Here is a 26,478-nt window from a genome sequence, read left to right as displayed (position 1 = left end):
CTGGATATCATTCAGGACTTGCTGCATTTAGACCTGGACTGCTTCAGTATCTAAGGAGTCTCGAATGGTGCTGAACATTGTGCAATCATCAGCGAACGTCCCCACTTCTTACCTTATGATGGAAGGAATGTCATTAATGAAGCAGCTGAAGATGTTTGGGTCAAGGGCACTACCCTGAGGAATTCCTGCATTGAAGTCCTGGAAATTAGATGATTGACCTCCAACAATCAGATATGACTCTAACCAGCGGAGTGTTTTTCCTGATTCCCATTGACTCTAATTTTGCTAGGGTTCCTTGATGCCACATTCAGTCAAATGCTGCCTTGATGTCAAGGACAGTCACTCTCACCTCACCTCTATGGGAAGTATATCTTTACTTAAGGAAACCAAAACTGTGTACAGTGCTCCAGGTGTGGTCTCACCAAGGCTCTATAATTGCAGTGAGACATCTTTACTCCTATATTTAAATCCTCTTGTAATAAAGGCCAACATACCATTTGCCTTCTTAATTGCCTGCTGCACCTGCACGTTAGCTTTCAGTGACTCTTGAACAAGGCACCCAAGTCCCTTTGACGTTCAACACTTCCCAGCTTCTCATAATTTAGGAAATACTCTGTCTTTCTGTTTTTGCTATCAAAGTGGATAATCTCACATTTCTCAATATTGGGCCATAACATCCGAGCTCCCCAGTGTCGGATTCCCTCTCAAAAGTTCCCAGGTAAGGGCTTGCATGGCAATTGCCCAGAAGTGCACATTACTGTGGACAATTGCCATGCACTGGGAGCCATCCGAAAATTCAATTTGAATCTCAAACTTCGGGTGGTTCCGCGAGGGTTACACCAATAGTTACACAGAAAATGTTAAAAGAACTAAACCCTCTCCTAACTTATGGGTAACTATTGTAAAGACCCAGACCAACCCCACTGGACCCACCCCACACCCCTAAATACCCCGACTTCCAACCCCCCAAACCTCCAACCCTCTGATTGAACTACATCATTTTCAAACTGAATGTAAAGTCCTATCATATTATGGTCACTCTTTCCTAAATGCTCCTTTACAGCAAGATTATTAATTATCCTTTTTACATTGCACATACTAGATCTAATATAGCCTGTTCCCTAGTTGGTTCTTCAATGTATTGCTCTAGAAAACCATCTTGCATCCATTCCAAGAATTCATCCTCCACAACATTCAAACTAATTAGGTTTATCCAATCTATACGTAGATTGAAATTCCCCATGATTACTCTATTACCCTTGTAACATGCACATCTAATTTCCTAATGTGTACTGAAATTTACATTGTGTACTGCTGTTTGGTGGCCTATAAACAACTTCCACCAATTTTTCTGCCCCTTGTTGTTTCTTAGTTCTATCCAAATTGATTGATCTTAAAAACTAAGGTCATCTCTCACCATGGTACTAACGCCCTCTTTAATTAACAGAGCTACCCCACCACATTTTTTCCAACATCTTAACCTTCCTGAATGTCATGTACCCTTGGATATTCAGGTCTCAGCTTTGGTTTCTTTGTAGCCATGTCTCTGTAATGACTATCAGGTCATAAGTATGAATTGCTATTTGAGCTGACAGTTCATCTGTTTTATTGTGAATGCTGCGGGCATTCAGATACAGAGCCCTTGATTCAGTTTTTTAAATGTTTTTGTAAGCTCTGGCTCTATCTGCTGGCACATTCTTAGGCCAGAATTTTACGTCCCGCAGGCGGACGGACGCCCAACCCTCCGGCCACAAAATAGCGCAAGATGACATCAGGCAAGTGTCCTGAAGTCATCAAGCACTCGTGTGATATCTCATTTGCCGCGCGTGCACGGCAGTCGAAAGTGTGCCAACCGACAATTAAGCCCATTAAGGAGGCAATTAAAAGTGATTCTTTTGTGGCCTGTCTACTTTTACAGTTGGCGGACGGGCCAGTTGGCCATGCGGCCTTTATTTTTTTGCTCAAACCTCAATCCAGGGTGGGATGAGATCTCCGTGGGGAAATAAAATAAAAACAGATATCTGGCGGCTATTTTTTTATGAGGTACGCTTTCAGGCGCTTGATTGTGCTGCCTGGACATTTTGCATCATTTTTGTTTTGTTTATTCTGTGGAGGTCAGCTATCTGCCTTCAGGGAACTCACTGAAAGGGCTCACCAGCACCCAAGGTGACATCGACGCCTGCCCTCATTCCGTCCCCACTGGCAATGCTGAGCCTTTCGCAGCACACGTTTCACACTGGCTTGCCATTAATTGACCAGCCAGTGTGAAATCGCAGTCAGGGGCCAATTGCGATTGGGGGCTCATTTCCCGTCTGCTCCTGGGCCCGCCAATCACACGTGCCCGACAAACGCAAAATTCAGGCCTTTAAGTTTGCAATCACTGCCCCTTCCTGCCACATTCTGCTTATCATTACCTTTATTGCTACCTTGATCTATTGCCCTGTCATTTCTCTTTAATTTTCTCAACCTTTCCCTACACAATCCCTTCCTCCCACTATTTACTTTAAAGCCCTCTCTGCTTCCTTAGTTATACAACTCATGAGAACACTGGTCCAGCATGGTTTAGGTAAAGCCTGTCCTCCACTTTCCCCAGTACTGTTGCCAGTGCCCCACAAATTGCAACCCACTTCTCCCACGCCAGTCTTTGAGCCATGCTTCATCTTTCTAATCTTATTTACCCTATGCCAATTTGCACATGACTCAGATAATAATCTAGAGATTATTTCCTTTTGAGGTTCTGCTTTTTAATTTGTGCCTAGCTACTCATACTCCATATGCAGAACTTCTTTCCTTGTTTTATCTATGCCATTGGTACCTCCATGGACCACGACAAATGGATCCTGACCCTCCCACTGCAAGTTCCTCTCCAGCTCTGAACAGATATCTCTAACCTTGGCACCAGACATGTAAAAGAGCTTTCCAAATTCTCACTCTCGGCTGCAGCGAACAGTGTTTATCCCTCGGACTGTATTGTTCCGTACTACCTCTACGTTCCTTTTAACTCCCCCCACTTGAATGGCTTCCTCTACCATGGTGCCATGGTCGGTCTGCTCATTCACACTACAGCCCTAGCTTTTGTCCATACAAACTGCAAAACCTCGAATTTGTTGCTCAATTGCAAGGGCTGAGCTCCTGCACTCCCACTTTTTTGGTCGCCTTACCTGCCTGACTCACCTACACCCTCCTATCCCTTAGATGACCAAGTGAGATGACACTAGCCTGATAGAATTTTACATTAAGTTTGAAAAGGGTGTCACTGTTTCCTGGAACAAAGTGTACAGATAACTTACCCCCTCCCTGATGCATCACAATGTCTGCATCTCAGCCTCCAGCTCATCAACTCTGAGCCAAAGCTCCTAAAGCCACAGACACTTACTACAGATGTGGCTGCCATGGATTTCATTGGCATCCAGGATTACCCACCTGCTGCAGCTGTGACACATGCCTGTCCTGCCATTTTTATTGTGTCAATTAAATTTATTTTTCTTAATTAATTTATAGTTCCTGTGGTGAAATGGAGTGCTATGTACCTTTTAAAAGAAAGTAATTAATCGACCACGTGACTGTATCAACCAATCGCTACACAGGGCGGGCTACTTGGGTAACTGTAAGTTTAGGGCTGGAGGTGATTGAAGAAGTGCACATTATGTTAGTGTTCTGTTCTTTGTTCCAATAAACCACCAATGTTTGTTGAGTGAATCAGTCTCTCTCTGCCAACATTGTTTCAAGCACCGACCTAGTGTGTAGATATCAAGAGCAGAGCCTCATGTTCACGGGACCCAGTGAACCCGATAACCCAAAACATAAAACTGGCGACGAGAATAAACCGGATGAATTGACGGCAGTCAAGAAAGCCACGGTAAGCCAGCTACGTTACTTCGCCACTAGCTTGAAAGCTGTTTGGAAGCGCAGTCTCCTTAGCCATCGAGAATTCCGTGATTTGGGAATCTTGAACCATTTGACTCCATTTCCGATGGCTGGTCTCATTATTTTGAACGCCTAGTGTTCTTCTTTACCGCTAATGACATCGCGCAGGAGGACAAGAAGAGGGCGACTCTTTTGTCTGCCTGCGGGAGCAAAATGTATGGGCCGATCTGCAGCCTCACATCACCTCACACCCCCGATACGAAGACTTTCGACAAGTTAGTGAGTATTGTAAAATACCAGCTGAAGCCAAAGCCCTCAGTCACTATGCAGCATTTTAAGTTCGATTCGAGGAATAGGCTTCCAGGAGAGACAATCGCTGGTTATGTTGCTCCTTTAAAGGAATTAATGGAATATTGTGAGTTCGGAACTTCGATTAATGACATGTTGAGAGACCGATTGATATGCGGAATCAGGGACGATGCTATTCAAAAGCAATTGCTATCTGAAACAAATCTAGACTTCAGTAAGGCATTAGAATTAAACAGCCATGGACAGCGCTGTTAGAGACTCAGACACAATAAAAGATACACAAAATGGCGCCATCCATCTTGTAGGCCGGGTAGCACCGGTAACAAAAGGCGCAAAAATGTCAGGCTCCACAGGAAGGCGGGAATCGCCCCCTATTTACGGACCATTGAAGAACAACAGTACTACAGTGAAAACCCACAACTCAAATGAGAGAAAAGCAGCGAAATACAGGTGATCGACAGTCAGAAATGTCGAATGCTTTTTCTGCCACCACAATGGTCACATAATGCAGCACTGTAAATATAGACTGAGACAGCATTTTAAAAACAAAGGTAGAAATCGAGTAATCTGTCTCGTTGAAGAACCAGAGGAAACAGAATCTAACATCCATTCATTACATTACCTGAAAGTGGGTAGAACTGATCCAATCTAGGTAGTCATTAGTGTCAACGAACAACCTATCAAGGTGGAAGTCAATACTGGGCCATCATTGTCTGTCATAGGAGAACACACGTTCAGATGTTTGAATAAAGGAGTCCATCCTTTAAGTTTGAAAGAATTGGGCACTAAATTAAGAACATATACAGATGAAGAAATAAGAGTGAAAGGAATATGTCAAGTCTTGGTGCAGTATGGGGACCAGTCTGCAAGTCTACCCCTTATAGTAGTAGCTGGGGCGGGCCCCAGTTTAATTGATCGCAATTGGCTCTGAAAGATTAAACTTCAATGGGCTGAAATTTTTCAAATCAGAATAAGAAATTTACAGGAATTGCTACAAAAGTACCCTTTCATTTTCAGTGACGAGCTAGGAAGGATTCATGGGTTGCAAGCCAAAATCTACATAGACCCTAGCACAACCCCCAGATTTATCAGAACTAGACCAGTCCCTTATGCTCTACGAGATAAGGTTGAGACCCAGCTAAATAGGTTGGAAAAGTTGGGTACCTAACAACCGGTGCAATTTTTTGTGTGCGGCACTCATAGCATGCATCCTGTGGAAGAAAAGATCAAGGCTATTCGTGAGGCACCAGCGCCAAGAAACACTACAGAACTAAAGGCCTTCTTAGGTATGATAAACTATTATGGCTGGTTCCTCCCCAGTCTATCAGCCATACTGGCTCCTTTATATGCATTGCTTAAGAAAAACCATAAATGGATTTGGCAAGCTTTACATCAGGATGCATTTCTGAAAATAAAATAAGTGTTAAGATCATCGGCCCTACTGGTCCACTTTGACCCCAAAAAAAATTGATTTTAACTTGCGACATGCCCCCTTATGGAGTAGGGGCTGTACTTTCACATCGGATGGCGGATGGCTCCGAACGACCCATTGGTTATACATCTCACACGCTTAGTGCTGCAGAGCAACGATATTCTCAAATTGTGAAGGAAGGCTTGTCTGTCATGTTTGGTGTTCAGAAATTCCATCAATACCTCCATGGTTGCCATTTTCACATTATGTCCGACCACAACCCTCTGCTGGGATTATTTGGAAAGGATAAGGCAATACCCCCAATCGCATCATCTTGCATCCAGAGGTTGGCACTGATATTGGCTACTTATGAGTACACATTTATTCACTGTTTGGGAAGCCAGATCGCACATGCTGATGCCCTGAGCTGTCTCCGCCCTGCCAGATAACAACGTGAAGGTTTCAATTCCCCAGAAACTTGTCTTAGTACTAAATTTTTTGGATTCCTCCCGTGTCCAGGTCAAACAAATCCATGAGTCTCACATCCAGGAGCAGGTCTTGAATGGATGGTCTGGTGAGCCTGAGTCGGATGACATAAAACCTTATATCAATCGCAGATGTGAGCTTACCTACCAGGACAACATATTGCTCTGTTCCCAAGAGGGCGAAGGCCATTTCTGGCCAAATTACAGAGCGCTCACCCTGGCATTAGGAGGATAAAGATGCTCGCGCGCAGATACTTGTGGTGGCCAGGGATGGACATGAACATCAAAACGCTAGTCAAAAGTTGTCTTCATGCCAGGAGGCATAAAATCTACTCCCCTTAGCTCCATTGCACCCCTGGGAATTGCCGGGGTGGCCCTGGGATTATTTGGAGAGGATAGGGCAATACCCTCCATCGCATCAGCTCGCATCCAGAGGTTGGCACTGATATTGGCAACTACATGAGGTCCTTCTTGGGCATGATGTTCCTTTTACTAATAGATGCCCATTCCAAGTGGATTGACATCTACGAAGTCCGGTCACCCACATCCACTGCCACAATAGACCTTTTGCAACAGAGTTTTGCAGTGCATGGGTTGCTCATGTTGAATAATGGGACCGTATTTATCGGTGGGGAATTCCACACTTTTACGACCCTCAACAGAATAACTCATATCAAAACCTCACCTTACCGTCCCACCTCTAAAGGTTTGTCTGAGCGGGCGATTCAAACTTTTAAGCCCAGGGTGAAAAAGCTGGACGGGGGTTCCATCAGCACCAGATTGTCACAGTTCCTGTTCGCTTACCGGACGATACCACACACAACCACCAGTATTGCCCCACTGCATTACTAATGAAGAGACAACTCCACACTCGTCTAACTCTTATCAGTCCAAATTTAGGGGGAAGGGTGGAGAGAAGCCAAGAGGCCCAGAAGACTAGACATGATGGCCATAATCATGAAAGAAATTTCACATTGGGAGACACAGTTTGCGCAAAAAACTTTGGAGATGGGCCCAGTTGGCTATTCGGCGAAGTGAACACTGTGACAGAACTCCTCTCCTATAACGTATCGGTAAATGGCTAAATAATTAGACAATAGGTGGATCATCTCTGGAAAAGAGAATCAGTCTCATAAGAAGGAATGCAGTCATCATCTGCATTTGAGTCTGCACCACACGTAGAAGAAATATCACATGATTTGGAAGCACTAGTGGGGCCTGTTGGACCTGAGAGGGTCGAAGACACAAACTTGCCCACTTCCACCAAAGAGCCTGATGGACAGTTGGGCCAGAGAAAGGAGTCTCGGAAAAGCCAGCTGAGGTCGTTGAGATATGAATCTCGATACATCCAAGAAAGCCTCCTGAGAGCCTTGACCTGTAGATAGTTATTCATGTAAATAGTTGGGATGTTGTGAAGCTTGTCAGTTGTACTTCCAAGTAAAGGGGAAGGGATGTGGTAAAGTGAAGTGCTATATACCTTTAAGAGAATGTAGTTAATCGACCACATGACTCTCGACCAATCATTATGCAGCATGGACCACTTAGGTAACTGTGAACAGAATTTTATGCCTGCTAGGCGGGCGGGCCCAACCCAATCTCCAGCGGGCGGGGAGCCAATCCTCACCGGAGAAGTGGGCCCCGCTGCCTTTTTACATAGGCGGGCCAATTAAGACCCGCCCAGCGGGAAGCACTATGCGCTTCCTGTGCAGGCGGGGGGATTCCCCAAAAGCGAGAGTGCGCTCTCTTGCGCATGCACATGAAAGAGCGCACATCTCCCTGAGGCTAAGTGCTGCCTCAGGGAGATCGCTCACACTTCTAAAAATATGAAAATTAGGAAAAAAAATTCCCTAACGTGTCCCCCTCATGCGACAATGTCACATGAGATAGGACATGTTCATAATATACATTATAAGTTTATTAAACTTTTTAAATCCCTACATGAAACTTCATCCTGCCGGTGGATGAGGTTTCATGTTTTTTCAGAAGCCCGCCAGGTCTCCTGGCCTGCCCACCAACCTTAAGGTTGGACGGGCAGGTCCTTTAATTGTTTCAATGATCCTGTCAATGGCCTCAATTGGCCATTGACAGGTCAGCAGGTGCACAGCTGATTTGGCTATGTTCCCACCTTCCTGAAAATTTAAATGGGGTGGGATGACGTCGGGGATTCTGCCTGACATCATTCCGTGTCATTTTATGCATCGGCGAGCGGGCCCCACCTCCTGCTCGCTGACAGCAAAATTCTGCCCTGTAAGCCTAGAGCGGGAAGTGATTGAAGAAGCACACATTGTGTTAGTGTTCTGTTCCTAGTTCTAATAAACCACCAGTGTTTGTTATGTAAGTCGGTCTCTCTCTGCCTATGTTGTTTCAAGCACCGACTAGTGTGTAGATATCCAGGCACAGTTCGTGTTTGCGGGATGCAGCAAACCCGGTAACCCAAAACATAAAACTGGTGACAAGGATAAACTGGATGAATTGATGGCAATCAAGAAAGCTGTGGTAAGCCAGCTACGTTGCTTCGCCACTACCTTGAAAGCTGTTTGGAAGCGCAGTCTCCTTAGCCATTGAGTATGCGTGATTTGGGCATCTTGAACCGTTCGACCCCGTTTCCGATAGCTGGTCTACGTCCAACTCCTAGCGTTCTTCTTTACCGCTAACAACATCGCGGGGAAGGACAAGGAGGCGGTTCTTTTGTCCGCATGCAGGAGCAAAATGTACGGGCTGATCCGCAGCCTCACTTCACTTCACATCCCCCGATACGAAGACTTTCGACAAGTTAGTGAGTATTGTAAAACACCGAACTCCTGGCTTCACACACTGCATACTCAAGCAGCACTTGGTGCAGACAAGCAGCACTCAGACACCCCTGTATTTTATACTCTCTGGAAAACAATGATGAATCAGCTCTGCTAAAGCTCATAAACCAGTTTAAGCTAACTACCTAATTTAGTTACAGCTGCTCACAGAGAGTTTGTATATCCGTTTAAGACTGGAAGAAGCATAACTCTTACCTTAAACAGTAATTTTTAGTTAATTGCTAAATGTAGACAAAAACTAGACTTTGGATAGAGATAAACCGTTAAGATACCCTTACTCACCGAACTCCCAGCTTCACACTCTGTGCACTCAAGGAGTACACAGTACAGACCTTTTTATTTAGCTTTTGTATTTAGTTTTTAAACTAATTACTTAATTCAGATATAAGAAAGTTAACTTCAATGTTCATCTATAAAACTTCCCTCTCTGGCCACCCTTGTGCTGTGACGTCACTGCAATTTGTTTCTTGCTGTACCATTCACCTCACCTCACTTGCTCTGTTTGAATCTTTGGTACCACTCCCGTGGTGCCCCATGCTTTCCCAACTCTTCATGCTGTTCTGCATCATTCCCAATCATGCAAGTTGGAGACACGAAACCTGGAAGTAAAACAATCATGAGACATTCCTGTTAAAATCAGACATTCTCACACATTCCACAATCTTACTCAATGGGTTGTTGAAATGTGATGCTTTGCCATTGGGAGTTTTGAAGCAAAGAACATTGTAACCTTTATGGAAAATTGGGTAAATATTTAAAGTTATGGAAGTACTGTTCGATGGTAAAGAATAGGACAGTGGGATTTACTTTGTTCTGCTCTCGCAAGAGATGCTTAAACTTAGTAATTCCAATATTTAGATGATATTTGGTTGGTGGAAAGTTACTGCCAAACTCAGAAGTACAGATTTCCCTGAAAATTCTGGAGCTTTAACTCCAAGGCAATGAATTTTTGTTAGGTTTCCAGGCAGACAGCCTAATTCCTCAGGCTTGGCTGCCTGACAGCAGGGGTGGTGAGGAGCTGAGCGCAGGCAAAGTGGAGAAATCCAGGTCAGAGGGAGGGTGAAGATGGAAGACGGGGTGTGTGAGTGAGTCTGGGCGGAGAGGGTGGGACAGACTGTGTGTGCAGCTGGGTAGGGAAGGTGGGAAGGGTTGAGTGAGTGGGGATGGGTGGGAAGGGTTGGAAAGTTGAATGAGGGAAGGCATGAGTTGGGGGTGGATGGAGAAGTGGGAATGGCTGTCTGAGTGTAGGTAATTGGGAGAGAGGGCAAGGGAAGGGGGCCAAAAATGGAGAGAGAGCATGAGTGAGGAGGAAGGGGTTTGGGAAGAGGTGTTGCTGAGAGTGAGTGTGTGGGGAGAGGCAAGAGGTAGGTTGGGAAGAGGTGTGTGTGTATGAGGGGGGAGTAAAGGAGGGAGCTGATTGTAATGTGTGGGAAGATGAGGGAGGAGGGCTTCACTGAGTCTTCTGTTTCCAGAGAATATGGAGAGCTTGGCTGAAAATTAGATGAGTAAATATAGTAATATTTTTATAAAGTACTTTAAAAACACAGATTTTCTTGTTTATATGACGTACTAAATGTTGATCCATAATATACAAACTTAAATAAGAACATACCAAATGTTCCTATGCTGCCTTATTTCAGTTTTGTTTTTGCTGGCTTTTGGGGTCAAGAGTCTTCTCAAGAGTCTTTTTTTATATATATATCCATTCATGGGATGTGGGCATCACTGGCATGGTAAGCCTTTGTTGCACATCCATAACTGCTCTTAGGAATATGATGGTGAGTTAAAATGGGGTCACATTGGAAATAGTTTGGTGAAGCACTGCTGTAGCTCATTGCTTCACTTCACATTATAAGTAATCCAACAATGTCATGTCCTGTTGTTAGTTTGGATTTCATCCTGTATTACATTATATTTGAGGGGAGACGGTGGCATAGTGGTACAGTAATATCACTGGACTAGCAACTCAGAGATCCAGGCTAATGGTCTGGGGAGATGGGCTCAAATCCAATCACGACAGTTGGTGGAATTTAAATTCAATTAATAACGTCAGGAATTGAAAGCTAGTCTCAGTAATAGTGACCACGAAATTATCATCGATTGTTTTTTTTTTATTCATTCATAGGATGTGGGCTTCGCTGACTGGGCCAGCATTTATTGCCCATCCCTAGTTGCCCTTGGTGGTGAGCTGCCTTCTTGAACCGCCGCAGTCTATGTGGTGTTGGGACACCCACGGTGCTGTTAGGAAGGGAGTTCCAAGATTTTGACCCAGTGACGGTGAAGGAATGGCAATATATTTCCAAGTCAGGATGGGGAGTGACTTGGAGCGGAACTTCTAGGTGGTGGTGTTCCCATCCTTTGTCCTTCTAGATGACATGTGAATTCTGTGGATTTGGAAGGTGCTGTCAAAGTAGCCTTGGGCCAGGATTTTTCCTATGGCGGGCGGGCATGGAGCCGAGCGCCGCCCATGATCGGCTCAGCGTGCCATTTACTGCAGGCAGGCCAATTAAGGCCCACACAATGTAATGCGTAGCCGGCAGCACTCAGCACTACCTGTGCGGGTAGGGAGAGGAGGGAGAGTTGGGGCTTGCGCTCTTTCGCACATGTGCACAAAAGAGCGCAGCAATCTTCCTGAGGCACAGAGCTGTCTCAGGGAGATTGAATGTATGATAAAATCATGGCAGAAATTATTAAAAAATTTATTTAAACATGTCGCTTCACGTGATTGTGTCACGAGTGGGGATATGTTTGTAAATTTATGACAATTTATTTAATAAAAACTTCAGAAAACCTCATCCCACCCATAGATGAGGTTTCCTGAAAAACGCAAAGGCCACTTGGGCTTTTTGCCTGCCCGCTAACCTTAAAGTTGGACGGGCAGCATTCTCAAGTGCTTTAATTAATTTCTTAATGGCCTTAATAGCCTGTTGACATTTTGGCCAGCGCATGCCTGCTTAACGAAATTTCGCGATGGTGTGCAGTGACGTCGGGATGCATGCCCAACGTCATCACGCGTCATTTTACCCGTCGGTGTGTCGGACCCACCCTCCTCATGCCGACTGGAAAATTCTGCCCTTGGTGAATTCCTGCAGCGCATCTTCTACATGGTACACACTGCTGCTTCTGGATGTTGGTGGTGGAGCAAGTGACGTTTGTGAATGTGGTGCCAATTAAGTGGATTGCTTTGTCCTGGATGGTGCCAAGGTTCTTGAGTATTGTGGGAGCTGCACTCATCCAGGCAAGTAGGAGTATTCCATCAAATTCCTGACTTGTGCCTTGTAGATGGTGGACAGGCTTTGGGGAGTCACATGATTCCTAGCCTCTGACCTGCTCATGTAGCCATGGTATTTATATAGCTAATCCAGTTCAGTTTCTTGTCTATGGTAACCCCCAGGATGTTGATAGTGGGGGATTCCATGATGGTAATGCCATTGCACTCTCTCTTGTTGGAGATGGTCATTCCCTGACACTTTTGTGGCGCGAATGTTACTCACCACTTGTCAGCCCAAGCCTGTATATTGTCCAGGTCTTGTTGCAGTTGGACATGGACTGTTTCAGTATTTGAGGAGTCGCGAATGGTGCTGAACTTTGTTTAATCATCAGGGAACATCCTCAATTCTTATGGTGGAAGGAAGGTCATTGAAGAAGCAGCTGAAGATGGTTGGGCCGAGAGCACTACCGTGAGGAACTCCTGCATTGATGTCCTGGAGCTGAGGTGACTGACCTCCAACAGCCACAACTTCTTCTGATGAAGAGTCATATGGACTCAAAACATTAACTGTATTCCTCTCCACAGATGCTGTCAGACCTGCTGAATTTTTCCAGCTATTATTGATTTTGCCTCAACCGTCTTCCTTTGTGCTAGGTATGACTCCAACCAGCGGAGAGTTTTCCCCCTGATTCCCATTGACTCCAGTTTTGCTAGGGCTCCTTGATGCCACACTCTGTCAAATGTTGCCTTGATTTCAAGGGTAGTCACTTTCACCTCACTTCAGGAGTTCAGCTCTTTTGTCCATGTTTGAACCAAGGCTGTAATGAGATCAGGAGCTGAGTGGCCCTGGCAGAACCCAAACTAAGCGTCATTGAGCATGTTATTGCTAAGCAAGTGCTGCTGGATAGCACTGTTGATGACCCCTTCCATTACTTTACTGATGATGGAGAGTAGACTGATGGAGCAGTAATTGCTGGGTTGGATTTGTCCTGCTTTTTGTATACAGGACATACCTGGGCAATTTTCCACATAGCCAGGTTAGATTCCAGTGTTGTGGCTCTACTGGAACAGCTTGGCTAGGGGCACGGCAAGTTCTGGAGCACAAGTCTTCAGTACTATTACTGGAATATTGTCAAGGCCCATAGCCTTTGCAGTATCCAGTGCTTTCAGCCGTTTCTTGATCTCATGTGGAATGAATCGAATTGGTTGAAGATTGGCATGTATAATGCTGGGGACCTCCAGAGGAAGCCGAGATAGATCATCCACTAGGCACTTCTGGCTGAAGATTGTAGCAAATGCTTCAGTTTTATCTTTTGCACTGATGTGTTGGGCTCCCCCATCAATGAGGATGGGGATATTTGTGGAGGCTTTTCCTCCAATGAGTTGGTTAATTGTCCACCACCATTCACAACTGGGTGTGGCAGGACTGCAGAGCTTAGATCTGATCTGTTGGTTGTGGGTTCACTTAGCCCTGTCTGTCACCAGCTGCTTATGCTGTTTGGCAGGCAAATAGTCCTGTTTTATAGCTTCACCAGGTTGACACCTCACTTTTAGGTATACCTGGTGCTGTTACTGATACTGTCATGGACAGATGCATCTGTGGCAGGCAGGTTGGTGAAGGTGAGTTCAAGAATGTGTTTCCCTTTTGTTGGTTCCCTCATCACCAGCCGCTGACCCAGTCTAGTGGCTATGTCCTTTAGGACTCGGCCAGCAGTGGTGCTACCAAGCCAATCTACTGGGTCCCCCACCCATAGTACGTTCTGTGCCCTTGCCACCCTTAGTGCTCAGTGGTGTTAAAGATGGAGGAGCACTAATTCATCAGCTGAGGGAGGGAGGTTTCCTTGCCCATGTTTGGCGTGATGCCATGAGACCTCATGGGGTCCGAAGTCAATGTTGAGGACTCACAGAGCAACTCCCTCCCAACTGTAAGCCACTGTGTATGCCCTGTACCACTGGGACAGACTGGGTCTATCCTGCCGGTGGGGCAGGACATACCCCGGGATGGTGCTGGTGGTGTCTGAGACATTACCTGTAAGGTATGATTCCGTGAGGATCACTATGTCAGGCTGCTGCTTGATTAGTCTGTGAGTCAGGTCTCCCAATTTTGGCACTAACCCCCAGATCTTAGTCAGGAGGACTTTGCAGGCTTGACATGGATCAGCCCCTCGGCACACAAGGTCAATGGAAACATTGTTGTTTCCGCTGCTGGGTGGTCCATCCCGTTTCATTCCTTTTGTGTGACTTTGTAGCAGTTTGTTACAACTGAGTGGCTTGCTAGGTCATTTTAGAGGGCACTTAAGAGTCAACCACATTGCTGTGGGTCTGGAGTCACATATAGGCCAGACCAGGTAGGGATAACAAATTTCCTTCCCTAATGGACCATAATGAACCAGTGGCCCTTCATACAACAATCAACAATGGTTCCATTTGACTTTTAATTGCAGATTTTTATTGGATTCAAATTCCATCATCTGCCGTGGCGAGATTTGAACCTGGGTCCCCAGGGTATTGCCCTGAATTACTAGCGACAATGCCACTATGTCATCACCTCATTGCTTCACTAATGTCCTTTGAGGAAGGAAATCTGCCATCCTTACCCAGTCTGATATACATGTAACTCCAGACCCACGGCAATGTGATTGACCCTCTGAAATAGCCTAACAAGTCACTCAGTTCAAGGGCAATTAGGAATGGGCAACAAATGCTGGCCTTGCCAACGATGCCCACATCCCTTCAAATAATAATATAAAAAATGCACTAACTTCAATGAATGCTGAAGTAACTTTGGTGATTTTATACAAATGCCTCTTGTCTTCAGCCACTTGTACCATTGCAATTTGTACCCCAGGGAGTTGATGATTGATGATTTCATTATGTTAATGCCATTGGATGTCAAGGGGAGATTCTTTCTTGTTGGAGATGGTCATTGCCTGGCACTTGTGTGGTGTGTATGTTACTTGCTCTTTTCAGCTCAAGCCTGAGTTTTGTCCAGATATGGACTGCTTCATTAACTGGGGAGTTGCAAATTGAACCGGTCCAGTTTGGCAGCTATATTCTTCAGAACTTGGCCAATTTAGTCACTAGTGGTGGTGCTTGAGCAACTCTTGATGATATGTAAAGGAATTGACCCAATTCATGAAGAAATTAAGGTGTTAATTATTAATAGATGTTGAGAAAATAAAATACACTGGGCAACATTTGAACTAGTGTCAAGAAGCTAGAGAAAAGCACTATACAGAAGTGCAAGAATTCATAAGAAGCTTGAATGCCTTACTGGTGAACAACAGCCAAACACCTGTGACAGAAATCAGACAATAGAAACAAAATGACCCTCAAAGGTTCACATAATGACAGCTAGAAAAAATGATTGATAAGACTTGTTTAAAAAAATTGTTTTGTGGTATACAATGCCAGCCTGATTCAATGCGCTACAGAGGGAAAGTCCTTGGCTGGGATTTTCTGGCCCCACGTGGGCAGGACCTGCCATAGGCGAGGCGGCACCCCAACCAGAAGTCCATTGACTTGTGGCGGGACCAGAAGATCACGGCGGCAGGTGGGTGCAGAAAATCCCGCCGCATGTGTTAAATAAGCTACCACACAGACACACAAAAACAGAGACATAGATCAACCATCTTTAGGACACAAAGGGTTGAGTTCACCGCTAGCTCCCCTTAATGGTTGAGACAAAAGACCAACTAAAGAAATTATACTGGATTGTGAGTATATTCTTCTTCAAATCAATATTTGTTTGAATATCCAATTATTAATTAAGGTGGATTTAGACATTATTTGTAAACTTAATGTATAATAGTCATGTTGTAATCATCTTTGGTTGACCATAGCTAATGTTCATTATTAAGGGAATACAGTCTTGAATACTTACTTCTCTTAGAATAGTCTGTCTGTATAAGTGAAGTGATTGTCTCTATGTGCCATATATTCTATGATATAATATTCATTACTATAATGTAATCTAGAATTGATTCTTATAATAAATATTCATAAGTATGAAAGAGTTGTAGTCTCATTCTTACATCCTCATGAGCCCACATATAGATAACAAAATCCTAGAATTCTTAAGTTAGGATTCTAAATGCTGACATTGATGAACTTAAAAAGAGTTGTTTCTGCTCTAGTATACCTGTACATATATTCTATTCTGAGATAATTTTGAAAACTCCTAAGAGGAAGAACATTTCATTGCAAGACCCAGTCTCTAGCTGGTAAAGCTGACTAAGTTCCTTTAATGATCTGAAATTTCTCTTAGTTGAGCTTTTAAACTAACAACAAGTTTGACCGATAATGTTAATTTGCCAGGGGTAAAGATAGTAGAACTGTTAACAGATAGATGTTGATGTCCCCCAACCAGAGAACATGCTGTGGCTTGGTATCCTCTTTGCTTCCAAGTTTTGTCCAACGTGGAGGAGAACTGGCTAATCAGCTGAGGGAGATACATATGAACAAGGAGCAGGAGTAGGCCATTCGGCCCCTCGAGCCTGCTCTGCCATTTAATAAGATCATGGCTGATCTGATAGTAACCTGAAATCTGCATCCTGCCTACCCCCCGATAACCCATCATCCCCTTGACTTACCAAGAATCTATCCACCTCTGCCTTAAAAGTTTTGAAAAACTCTGCTTTCGCTGCCTTTCAGGAAGAGAATTCCAAAGACTTTCGACCCTCTGAGAGAAAAAATTTTGCCTCATCTCTGTCTTAAATGGGGGACCCCTTATTTTTAAAGAATGATCCCTAGTTCTACATTCTCCCACAAGAAGAAACATTCTCTCCATATCCACCCTGTCAGTCCCCTCAGGATCTTACATGTTTCAATCATGTCACCTCTTACTCTTCTGAACTCCAGTGGATACAAGCCTAGCCTGTCCAACCTTTCCTCATAAGACAACCCACCCATCCCAGTTATTAGTCTGGTAAACCTTCTCTGAACTGCTTCCAGCGCATTTACACCCTTCCTTAAATAAGGTGACCAATACTGTACACAGTACTCCAGATGTGGTCTCACAAGTGCTCTGTACAACTGAAGCATAACCTCCCTACTTTTGTATTCAATTCCCCTCGCAATAAATGATAACATTCTTTTAGTTTTCCTAATTACTTGTTGCACCTGCATACTAGCCTTTTGCGATTCATGCTCTAAGGCACCCAGACCCCTCTGCATCTCAGAGCTCTGCAATCTCTCACCATTTAGATAACATGCTTTTTTTATTCTTCCTGCCAAAATGGACAATTACATATTTTCCCACATTATACTCCATTTGCCAGATCTTTGCCCACTCACTTAACTTATCTATATATTTTTGTAGCCTCCTTTTGTCCTCTTCAAAAATTACTTTTCTATCTATCTTTGTTTCATCAGCAAGTTTGACAACGTCCCATCCATTCCTTCATCCAAGTTATTTATATAAATTGTAAATAGTTGAGGTTCCAGCACTGATCCCTGTGGCACACCACTCATTACATCTTGCCAACTTGAAAAAGACCCATTTTATGCCTGCTCTCTGCTTCCTGTTAGCCATCCAATCTTCTATCCATACCAACATATTACCCCATGCCATGAGCTTTTATTTTCCGCAATAACCTTTGATGTGACACTTTATCACAAGCCTTCTGGAAATTTAAGCACAGTATATCCACCGGTTCCCCTTTATCCACAGCACATGTCACTTCCTCAAATAACTCCAATAAGCTGGTTAAACATGATTTTCCTTTCACAAAACCATGTTGACTCTGCCTGATTACCTTGAATTTATCCAAGTGCCTTGCTACAGCTTTTTAATAATAGCTTCCAACATTTTCCCTATGATAGATGTGAAGCTAACTGGCCTGTAGCTTCCTGCTTTCTATCTCCCTCCCTTTTTGAATAAGGGAATTATATTTGCTATCTTCCAATCTAATGGAACCTTCCCTGAATCTAGGGAAATTTGGAAAATTAAAACCAATGCATCAACTATTTCACTAGCCACTTCTTTTAAAACCGTAGGATGAAGTCCATCAGGACCCAGGCACTTGTCAGCCTGCAGCTCCAACAATTTACTCTGCACCACTTCTCCATTGATTGTAATTTTCCTGAGCCCCTCCCTCCCTCCCATTTCCTGATTTATAGTGCTTCTGGGATGTTACTTGTGCTCTCTACAGTGAAGACTGATGCAAAATACCTGTTCAATTCATCTGCCATTTCCTTGTTTTCCATTATCAGTTCTCCAGACTCACTTTCTATAGGACCAATGCTCACATTGTTAACTCGTTTCTTTTTTAAATATTTATAGAAACTTTTACTATCTGTTTTTATATTTCTGGCTAGCTTTCTCTCAAACTCTAATTTTTCCCTCCTTATTAATGTTTTAGTCATCCTTTGCCATTCCTTACATTTTGTCCAATCTTCTAGCCTTCCACCTATCTTTGCACAATTATATACTTTTTCTTTAAGTTTGATAATATCTTTAACTTTTCTAGTTAACCATGGATGACGTGTCCTTCCCTTGGACTTTTTCTTACCATTGGAATGTACCTATTCTGTGTACTCTGAAATAGCCCCTTAAATGTTTGCCACTGCATCTCTATTGACCTATCCCTTAACCTAATTTGCTAATTCACTTTAGCCAGCTCTGCTTTCATGCTCTCATAATTGCCCTTATTTATGTTTAAAAACATAGTCTCGGACCCACTCCTCTCTCCCTCAAACTGAATGTAAAATTCAAGCATATTATGGTTGCTGGTACCTTCACTATGAGATCATTAATTAATCCCATCTTGGTGCACAATACCAGGTCTAATAAAGCCTTCTCCCTGGTTGGCTCCAGAACATGCTGTTCTAAAAAACTATCCCGGCAACATTCTGTGAACTCCTCATCTACACTACCTTTGCACATCTGACTTTTCCAGTCTATATGTAGATTAAAATCTCCCACGATTATCGCCGTGCCTTTCTGACAAACTCCCTATATTTCTTCCTTTATGCTCCATTCTACCATGTGGTTACTATTAGGGGGCTTGTACATGACTCCCACAAGTGACTTCTTGCCTTTATCATTTCTCACCTCTACCCAAAACGTTTCCACATCCTGGTTTCCTGAACTTAGGTCATCCCTCTCTATTGTGCTAATACTATCATTAGTTATTTGAGCCACCCCTCCAAATTTTCTTCACTTTCTGTACTTCCTAAATGTCCTATATCCTTTAATATTCAGGTCCCAATCCATGTCCAGGTAGGTAGGTGTTAACCTGTAGGAGGTTTCCTCATCCAAATTTGACCTAATGCCATGAGATTTCACGGGGCTGGCGTCAATGCTGAGGACTCCCAACTCAATTGTATCATTGTGTTGCCATCTCTTGGGGTTCTTCTCTGTCAGTGGGTGGGGCATATCCAGGAAAGATAATGGAGGAGTGTGTGATGTTTTCTGAAAGACCATAAGACATGGAAGCAGAAATTAGACCAATCGACCCATCGAGTCTGCTCCGCCATTCAATCATGGCTGATAAGTTTCTCAACCCCATTCTCCCGCCTTCTCCCCGTAACCTTTGATCCCCTTACCAATCAAGAACATATCTATCTCGGTCTTAAATACACTTAATGACTTGGCCTCCACAGCCTTCTGTGGTAATGACAAAGTCTAATTCTGGGATTATGACTTTGGGGGGCTTTTGTTGATTACAATTATACAAAAAAGCAAAATCCTTCAGATGATTGCATCATCTGTGGGATAACTGTCCCAATTTTTGTACAAGTTCCAAGGTGTTAGTGTGGAGGATTTTCTAGGATCAGCTGGGCTGGGTGTGCCTTTGTCAAGTATGAATTCAATGCTCATGTTAATCTGGTTTTACTTTGTCATAGTACAACTGCTGTTTGGCTTGTTAGACTATTTCAGGGGGCAGTTAAGAGTCAACTACATTGCTGTGCATCTACAGACACATAGGTCGCACTAGCCAAAGTCAACAGATTTCTTTTCCTCGACTACATTAGTAGTCCTGATGCGTTTTTACCACCACCCTATTGTCTCATCATCATTACTGATGTGTGCTTTTAAATTTCAAATCTATTAAATTAACTGAATTTAAACTCTGCAGCTGGTACGGTGGGATTTGGATTTATGTCTCTGGATTATTAATCTAGGCCTCTGTATTACTAATCAAATAGTATAACCACTATGCTGCCACTCCCAATACTCAGCTAGCTGTCACAATGCTTCTATCCTGTGACACTCAACTATCTCTCCCCAGTGTTGATTTCATAGGAATGTGGCAAGTTGACTACTGAGGAATTTGTGATCGATGACATACCTCTGCAATCTCAGGACACCTGAGCAATGTACACAGATATAATTAAAGCCTTAGAACGTAAGATTGATTATTGTACACATCATTGGGCTGCTGAAGCAGACCTTCAAGTGTCTCAACAGGCCTGGGGTGTCCCTCCAACATGCATAAAGTGTCTCTACATTGGTATAGTGTGCTGTACACTCCATCATCTCTCCTGCATTTAGAGGTGGCACTGCAACAGTCCTCATCAGTCAAGGAACAAGGGGTGGAGACAAGAAAGCAGCAGAAGAAGGAGGATGACCTTGAAGCAAGAAGATGCTGAAAATGATCAATTGCATAAACTACATAGACTACTGAATTGCTAATGAGAATTTACAGAAAAATATTAATATCAATAGCCAAGTACCACTTCAGAATACTTTAAATTTAACACACTGTTTTGTTTTGTATAGGTACTGCACGGAATGCCTTGAACCAGCCACATGTGTGGCTGACCATTTTTCTAACAGCAGTAATGTGTGTCCTGCCAGTCATTATCGTGCGATACCTCAATGCTGAACTGAGACCGACCTTCAGCAATAAAGTACGTTCTTAATGCATGGCATAGAATAAGGCTATCTGCAGGAAAACTATTTGCTGGTTGTAATTATGTTACTTATTATTTGAAAGAATATTCCACAACCATGCACAACAATATTGCAATCCCCCTGATTTCAGTTGCAAAATATAATATTTTGTTTCGTTTTAAACCTAATTATTTTTAAGAATTGATACAAGGTAGCTAGGATCACAGGACAATCATTTTCTTGGTGTTTCTGACGCTGGACATTTAAATCTGATGCTTCAGTGTTTATTGTCACTTCCCAGCACCCCATAATTATTTGTTGAAAGTGACGCGAGTCAAGAGGTAAGGGAACATACATCATATTTTATATCTGAAAGCAGAAACACAAAGACAATGGCAGTTCCAAATGAAAATTTAGTGGTTTGTTTGTAAAAGAAAACTCAGCCATACTTTTATTGAATCATTTTAAATTTTGTTCCTCAAGCAAATGCTTGAAGATGAGACAGTTGTATTGAATTCTGAACCAATCAAGAATAGATTTAGAAACAGCATTGATTTGGAAGAGTAAGGTTCTCATTGATAACGAAACAACGTATAATCTTTTGAAACTTCCAAAAAAAGCTTTTGACAATGCTCATATCAGCAGCATGAGAATCTGGGATAGAATGTGGGCCTAGATAAGGAAATAAATTAGAAAGTAGAAAACAGAGATTGCTTGTGGGAGTTACTGGTTCCAATATTTCAAATTGCTTTCCCTAGGCACTGGACAAGCATAAGCAATTCAAAACACGTTGCAAATGTTGCATTTGTCTAGGGGTGTTCTACATGACATGCAGCATTTCCAACCAATGCAGAGCAGCGAAAGACAAGGCTGAAGACTTTGCACTCATCGGGCAGAATCGTCCCAGATTTGCACTAAGTGCCGCAGCAGCAGGAAAAACAACATAGCATCCCCAACCCAACATATTAATTATGCACTTCTGGAATACACGCTGCTTCAATGGTGGGCAGGCTCAGATTCGCCTGCCACGCCGTCACCTCGTCACTTCACGCCAGGCACCACATTTAAAGTACAGCCACACAGTGTTTCGAGCCCAGGACTGCAGCACTGAAGACATGGTCCCGAAAGACAAGAAGACTGCAACCCTCGAGTACCTTTTGGATGCCATGGAGAGCCGCTGTGATGTCCTCTATCCCTGCTCTGGCTGCAGGAGGGGCAATGACATTACCTGTCCGGCTTGGTAGGCAATGGCAATGGTGATCAGTGCCAATGCTGCACAGAAGAGGTTGGCCATCCAATGCAGATAGATAGAGGATGAATTATGTCATCCATGCAGCCTGGGTATGGTAACCATCTCATCACTCTAAATTCACATTAAAGCCCATCACACATTCACTGGCATCTCACTCAATGCCAGCTCAAGGGACATCACCACCCATTCTCTCCCACACACCCTCACATGTCCATCTGGCCTCATGTCCTCTGGAGACTGCTTTCTCAGCCTTCACTACCTTAAAGCCACTTGCACAGATCAACATGTGCCCCACATACACCCTGAGATATCCTTCTTCCCCAGTACAGCCCTCATCCTGCAGCCCCTTCCCTGAGGCCACTTCTCCCTCTTCTCCAAGCAAGACCTTGCCCTGCAGCCATTGAAAAGCCAACCACATATGGCTGATCTGATAGGTAGAGACCTGCCTGTGAGCCCCCCTAAAAGTGATGTGGTGCTGTCTGTGCAGCCTGGCACTGATGGCTGCGAGTGTTGACCAAAGCAAGGTAGGCAAACAAATCTTTAAGTCCTGCGCGAAGTGCAGCCTGCCAAGTGCACACCTTATATATGCTGTTGTGAAATACGTCGGCGTGTTTTCCCACCGATGTGCACAGAAGATCCAGCAGGGTGGAGGGGAACGAGTCCAGCAGACTGGCCTAGTAATGATATGCAGATGTATTACAATGAGGTTCCCGACGTCTGATGGTGGGCCTGAGTGGATGATCGCAAACTGGTTTCATGCTGTCGTGAAACCAAACGCACGATATTGTCCACTCATGCCACCGAACATGCCTGATGCCAGTGGGCACAGAAAATCCTGGCCATCGTCAGCCAGAAGTGCCAAGTGAATGATCCACTTGGCTTCTCCTGAGTTGTCCAGCATCACAGATACTAATCTTCAGCCAATTTGATTCACTCCACCTGGTTTCAAGAAACAGCCGAATGTACTGGAAACAGAAAAGGTTGTGGGCCCGAAGACCTGTGCTCCAGAACTAGCCTTGCCCCTATAAGCTGTTCTAGTACAGCTACAATACTGGAATCCATCCGAAAATGCAAAGTTGCGCAGATCTAATAAAAGCAGGACAAATCTAATCTGGCCAATTGCCACCCCATCAGTCTACTCTCAATCATCAGCAAACTGATGGAGGTATCATCAAGTGCCACCTACTCAGCAATGACCTGCTCAATGATGTTCAGTTTGTGTTCCACCAAACCACTTGGCTTAAGACCTCAACTTGGTCCAAGTATTGATGAAAGAGGTGAATTCCAGAGATGAGATGAAAGTGACTGCCCTTGACATCATGGCAACATTTGAGCGAGTGTAGTATCAAGAAGCCCTGGTATAATTGTAGTGAATAGGAATCAGGGTAGAACTCGCCAATAGCTGGAGTCATACCTAGCACAAAAAAGATGGCTATATTTATTGGGAGTCACTCAACTCAGCCACAGGACATCACTGCAGGAATTCATCAGGGTAGTTTCCTAAGCTCAGTTTCATTTTCAACTGCTTCATGAATGATCTTCCCTCCAGTCTAAGGTCAGAAGTGGGATGTTTTCTGATGATTGCACAGTGTTCAGTATAATTTGGAACTCCTCAGATACTGAAGTAGTCTACATCCACATCCAGCAAGACTTGGAGAACATTCAGGCTTGGGCTGATAAGGGCAAGTAACATTTGGACCCCCATTGTTCTTAGCTTTTCACCATTCATGTAACGTTTAGATCTATCCTTTTACATCCAAAATGGATGACCTCACAGTTACCTTTGTGCATCAGCCTGGTTTATGTGCAGCGTGCCCCACGGCACAGCTTCTTCTTGCCTTGATACTGGGTGCATTGATGTGAGTGCTGTCTGAACTGCCTGTCAACTTTCTGCTGAGCTTCCTCTTCCTTTTCCAAAAAGCTCTCACAAGGATCACTGGTTGTTATTAATGGAGCTGGAAGAAAAAATAAGCTGTAGAGCAATTGCCAGAAAGGTCAATAAAAATAAATGTAGCAGCAGAAAAGAAAAAGAAAATCAACAAAGTAATAGCTACAAAATTAATCACTTAATCTTATTTTAAATGAATTTCTGTTTGCAGCTTTTTCCCAACAATCCTGGGCAGAAATTACATATAGGGTCATTTGGAAGTGGTGCTGTACCATGCCAGAAAACGCATAGGAGACATTATTATGTCATTCACAGGTCCTTTGAATATTTTTATGAAGCTTCCTCCGCTTTCAGGTGGGAACTTTCTAAGCCTGACCTAAAGTCAGCAGAGGAGTGATTAATGCACAAATAAGGCAGGGATCTGGTTTGAAGGCCTTTTTAATTGTCGACTTCATTTGAGGACTTGTATATGCAAAGTATAACCAATGCAAAAATCTGTCTCAATAACTTCACTCGTCATTCCAGCATTTGCAAACTATACCCATTTTGTGTCAACTCATAGAAAATATTACTGTATTTGCCATTGTCAAAACATATCTAGCAAATGATTAACATTTTAGCCTTAAGATGCTATATATGGGAAATTCATTTTAGGTGAACGTGCTATTTAATTGTGGACTCTCACTGAACTATTTGCATTTTTTTTCAGCTGCGACATAAAATTAGACAAATGAAGATGCTTCCGCCAAAACAAACAATTTCACCCTTGAGACGGTCCAGTGCACGTCGGTCTGCATATGCTTTTGCTCATCAACAGGGTTTTGGTGCTCTCATTACTTCAGGGAAGAATATGCGAATGAGGACTACCAATGTTATACCTTCTAAGGCTAGCACATTATCAAATATTGATAAACAGAAAATGTAAATCTGGTTTAAAATGTGAAGCAACATTGAAATGAAACTAATTCTATATGGGAAGTGTGGCAGATGACTACTGGCAAAGAAAACAATTAGTAGTTGTGCACCTTAAGATACTGACTGTACAAATGCCGTTTTATGTGAAGAGTTCAAGGCTTTATAAAACTCCTACATAACTTTGTCTGGACATAAACAGCACAAAAATGAAATCAAGATATTATGACTGATTTAAAATAACAGTAAGAAATCGTCAGCTGTCAACCTGTTTTTGACTTTTAGAAACATGGTAATTTAAATATTCTTTACACGTGGAAACCAAATGCATTATGTTTACAGTAGAGGAATTAAATTGTGGTGAAATCACAATGTAATTCAAAATAGCAGACTTTATCATATGGAGATTGTTTTAAAGAGTTTTTTTCCATCCAGAATGCTTAGGACTTCTCATTAATGAGAAATCACAACTGCTTTTGACTCTAGGGTAGAAAGCATCTAGATTATCAATAGAATCACTTAAGCTAGGTAGTGTGATGAACTAGGTAAGTCCTCTTGTGTTTGTCAATACCAATTGTGGCTAATGTTTATTTCCCAGAATCACTTCTACTTGCTTCTTGCACTAGTCGATTTGGGAAAACTGGGTCCACCCGAGGTCTGGAAGAAACTGCCCCATTCCAAGGAGTATCCAAATTGTTTATACTGTTAGTTGGAAACCAGAGTGCAGCAGAAATTGGAAACTAATTGTCAGTATAAATTGGACATAAGATTCGTTCCATTGAGCTAAGCCACTTCTGCAGATATTAAATGCTATTTTCAAGCTAAGCTTTCAAATTGAAGTTCAAGCATATGAGGAATAGCATGGATGCACTGAGAATACCATTGAAATGTGGTCTCATGGAGGATATTTTTATTATAGGTAGTGCTCCTGTGAAACATTCTGACGAAGAGAGGTTAGTTGTAAATACAAAGAACTTTAAATTTTAAAAGTACAATTGTACAAATCAAATAGTCATGTTATCTTGCAGCAGAATACCATAAATAGCTAGAAATCACAAAATAAAATTTGTAGGAAATAGTCTCCTACTTGAATTGAGACTGATAAAAACTTTTCAGCTTCATATTATGCATACACTGATGATAGTTAAATCTAGTGAAACAGAGAAGATGGAAGACATCAGAAAACAATGGAGATCTAAATGTTAGATTGAAGGGGACACCTTGAAATACAGAATCCAAAGTATACTTTGCAACCTCAATGCTAATTTTACAGTGTGACCTAAAGCAGTGCTATTTTAATCACAATTTCTAGGGTGTGCCAACAGTCACCTCTCTTTTGCCTGTTGTGTGGTCTTTAGCAGATGAAGTGTTTGGGTAGGATCTAAGTCTCTTGTCCCTTAAACATAGAAAATTTGTGGCACAGAATTGCCACATTGCCATTTGCCACATTACCTCTGTGTCAGAAAAAAGTTTTCGGAGAAGAGTTATCCA

The 26,478-nt window shown here is 43.1% G+C and overlaps 1 protein-coding gene across 1 annotated transcript in view; it reads left to right on the top strand.

The window, feature by feature from the left end:
- Positions 1–25,000, top strand: part of atp8b5b (ATPase phospholipid transporting 8B5b) — a 306,737-nt gene extending 281,737 nt beyond the window's left edge. The window contains exons 26-27 of the mRNA XM_041183329.1: positions 20,822–20,952; positions 24,785–25,000. Coding sequence (XP_041039263.1) covers positions 20,822–20,952; positions 24,785–25,000 — 347 coding nt within the window. The remainder of the gene's footprint in view (positions 1–20,821; positions 20,953–24,784) is intronic.
- Positions 25,001–26,478: the final 1,478 nt, after the last annotated feature.

Source organism: Carcharodon carcharias, chromosome 1 (assembly GCF_017639515.1).
Source record: "Carcharodon carcharias isolate sCarCar2 chromosome 1, sCarCar2.pri, whole genome shotgun sequence".
In the NCBI taxonomy this organism is placed as follows: domain Eukaryota; kingdom Metazoa; phylum Chordata; class Chondrichthyes; order Lamniformes; family Lamnidae; genus Carcharodon; species Carcharodon carcharias.
The sequence above is the reverse complement of the archived record's forward strand: the minus strand, read 5'-3'. Positions and strand labels throughout refer to the sequence as shown.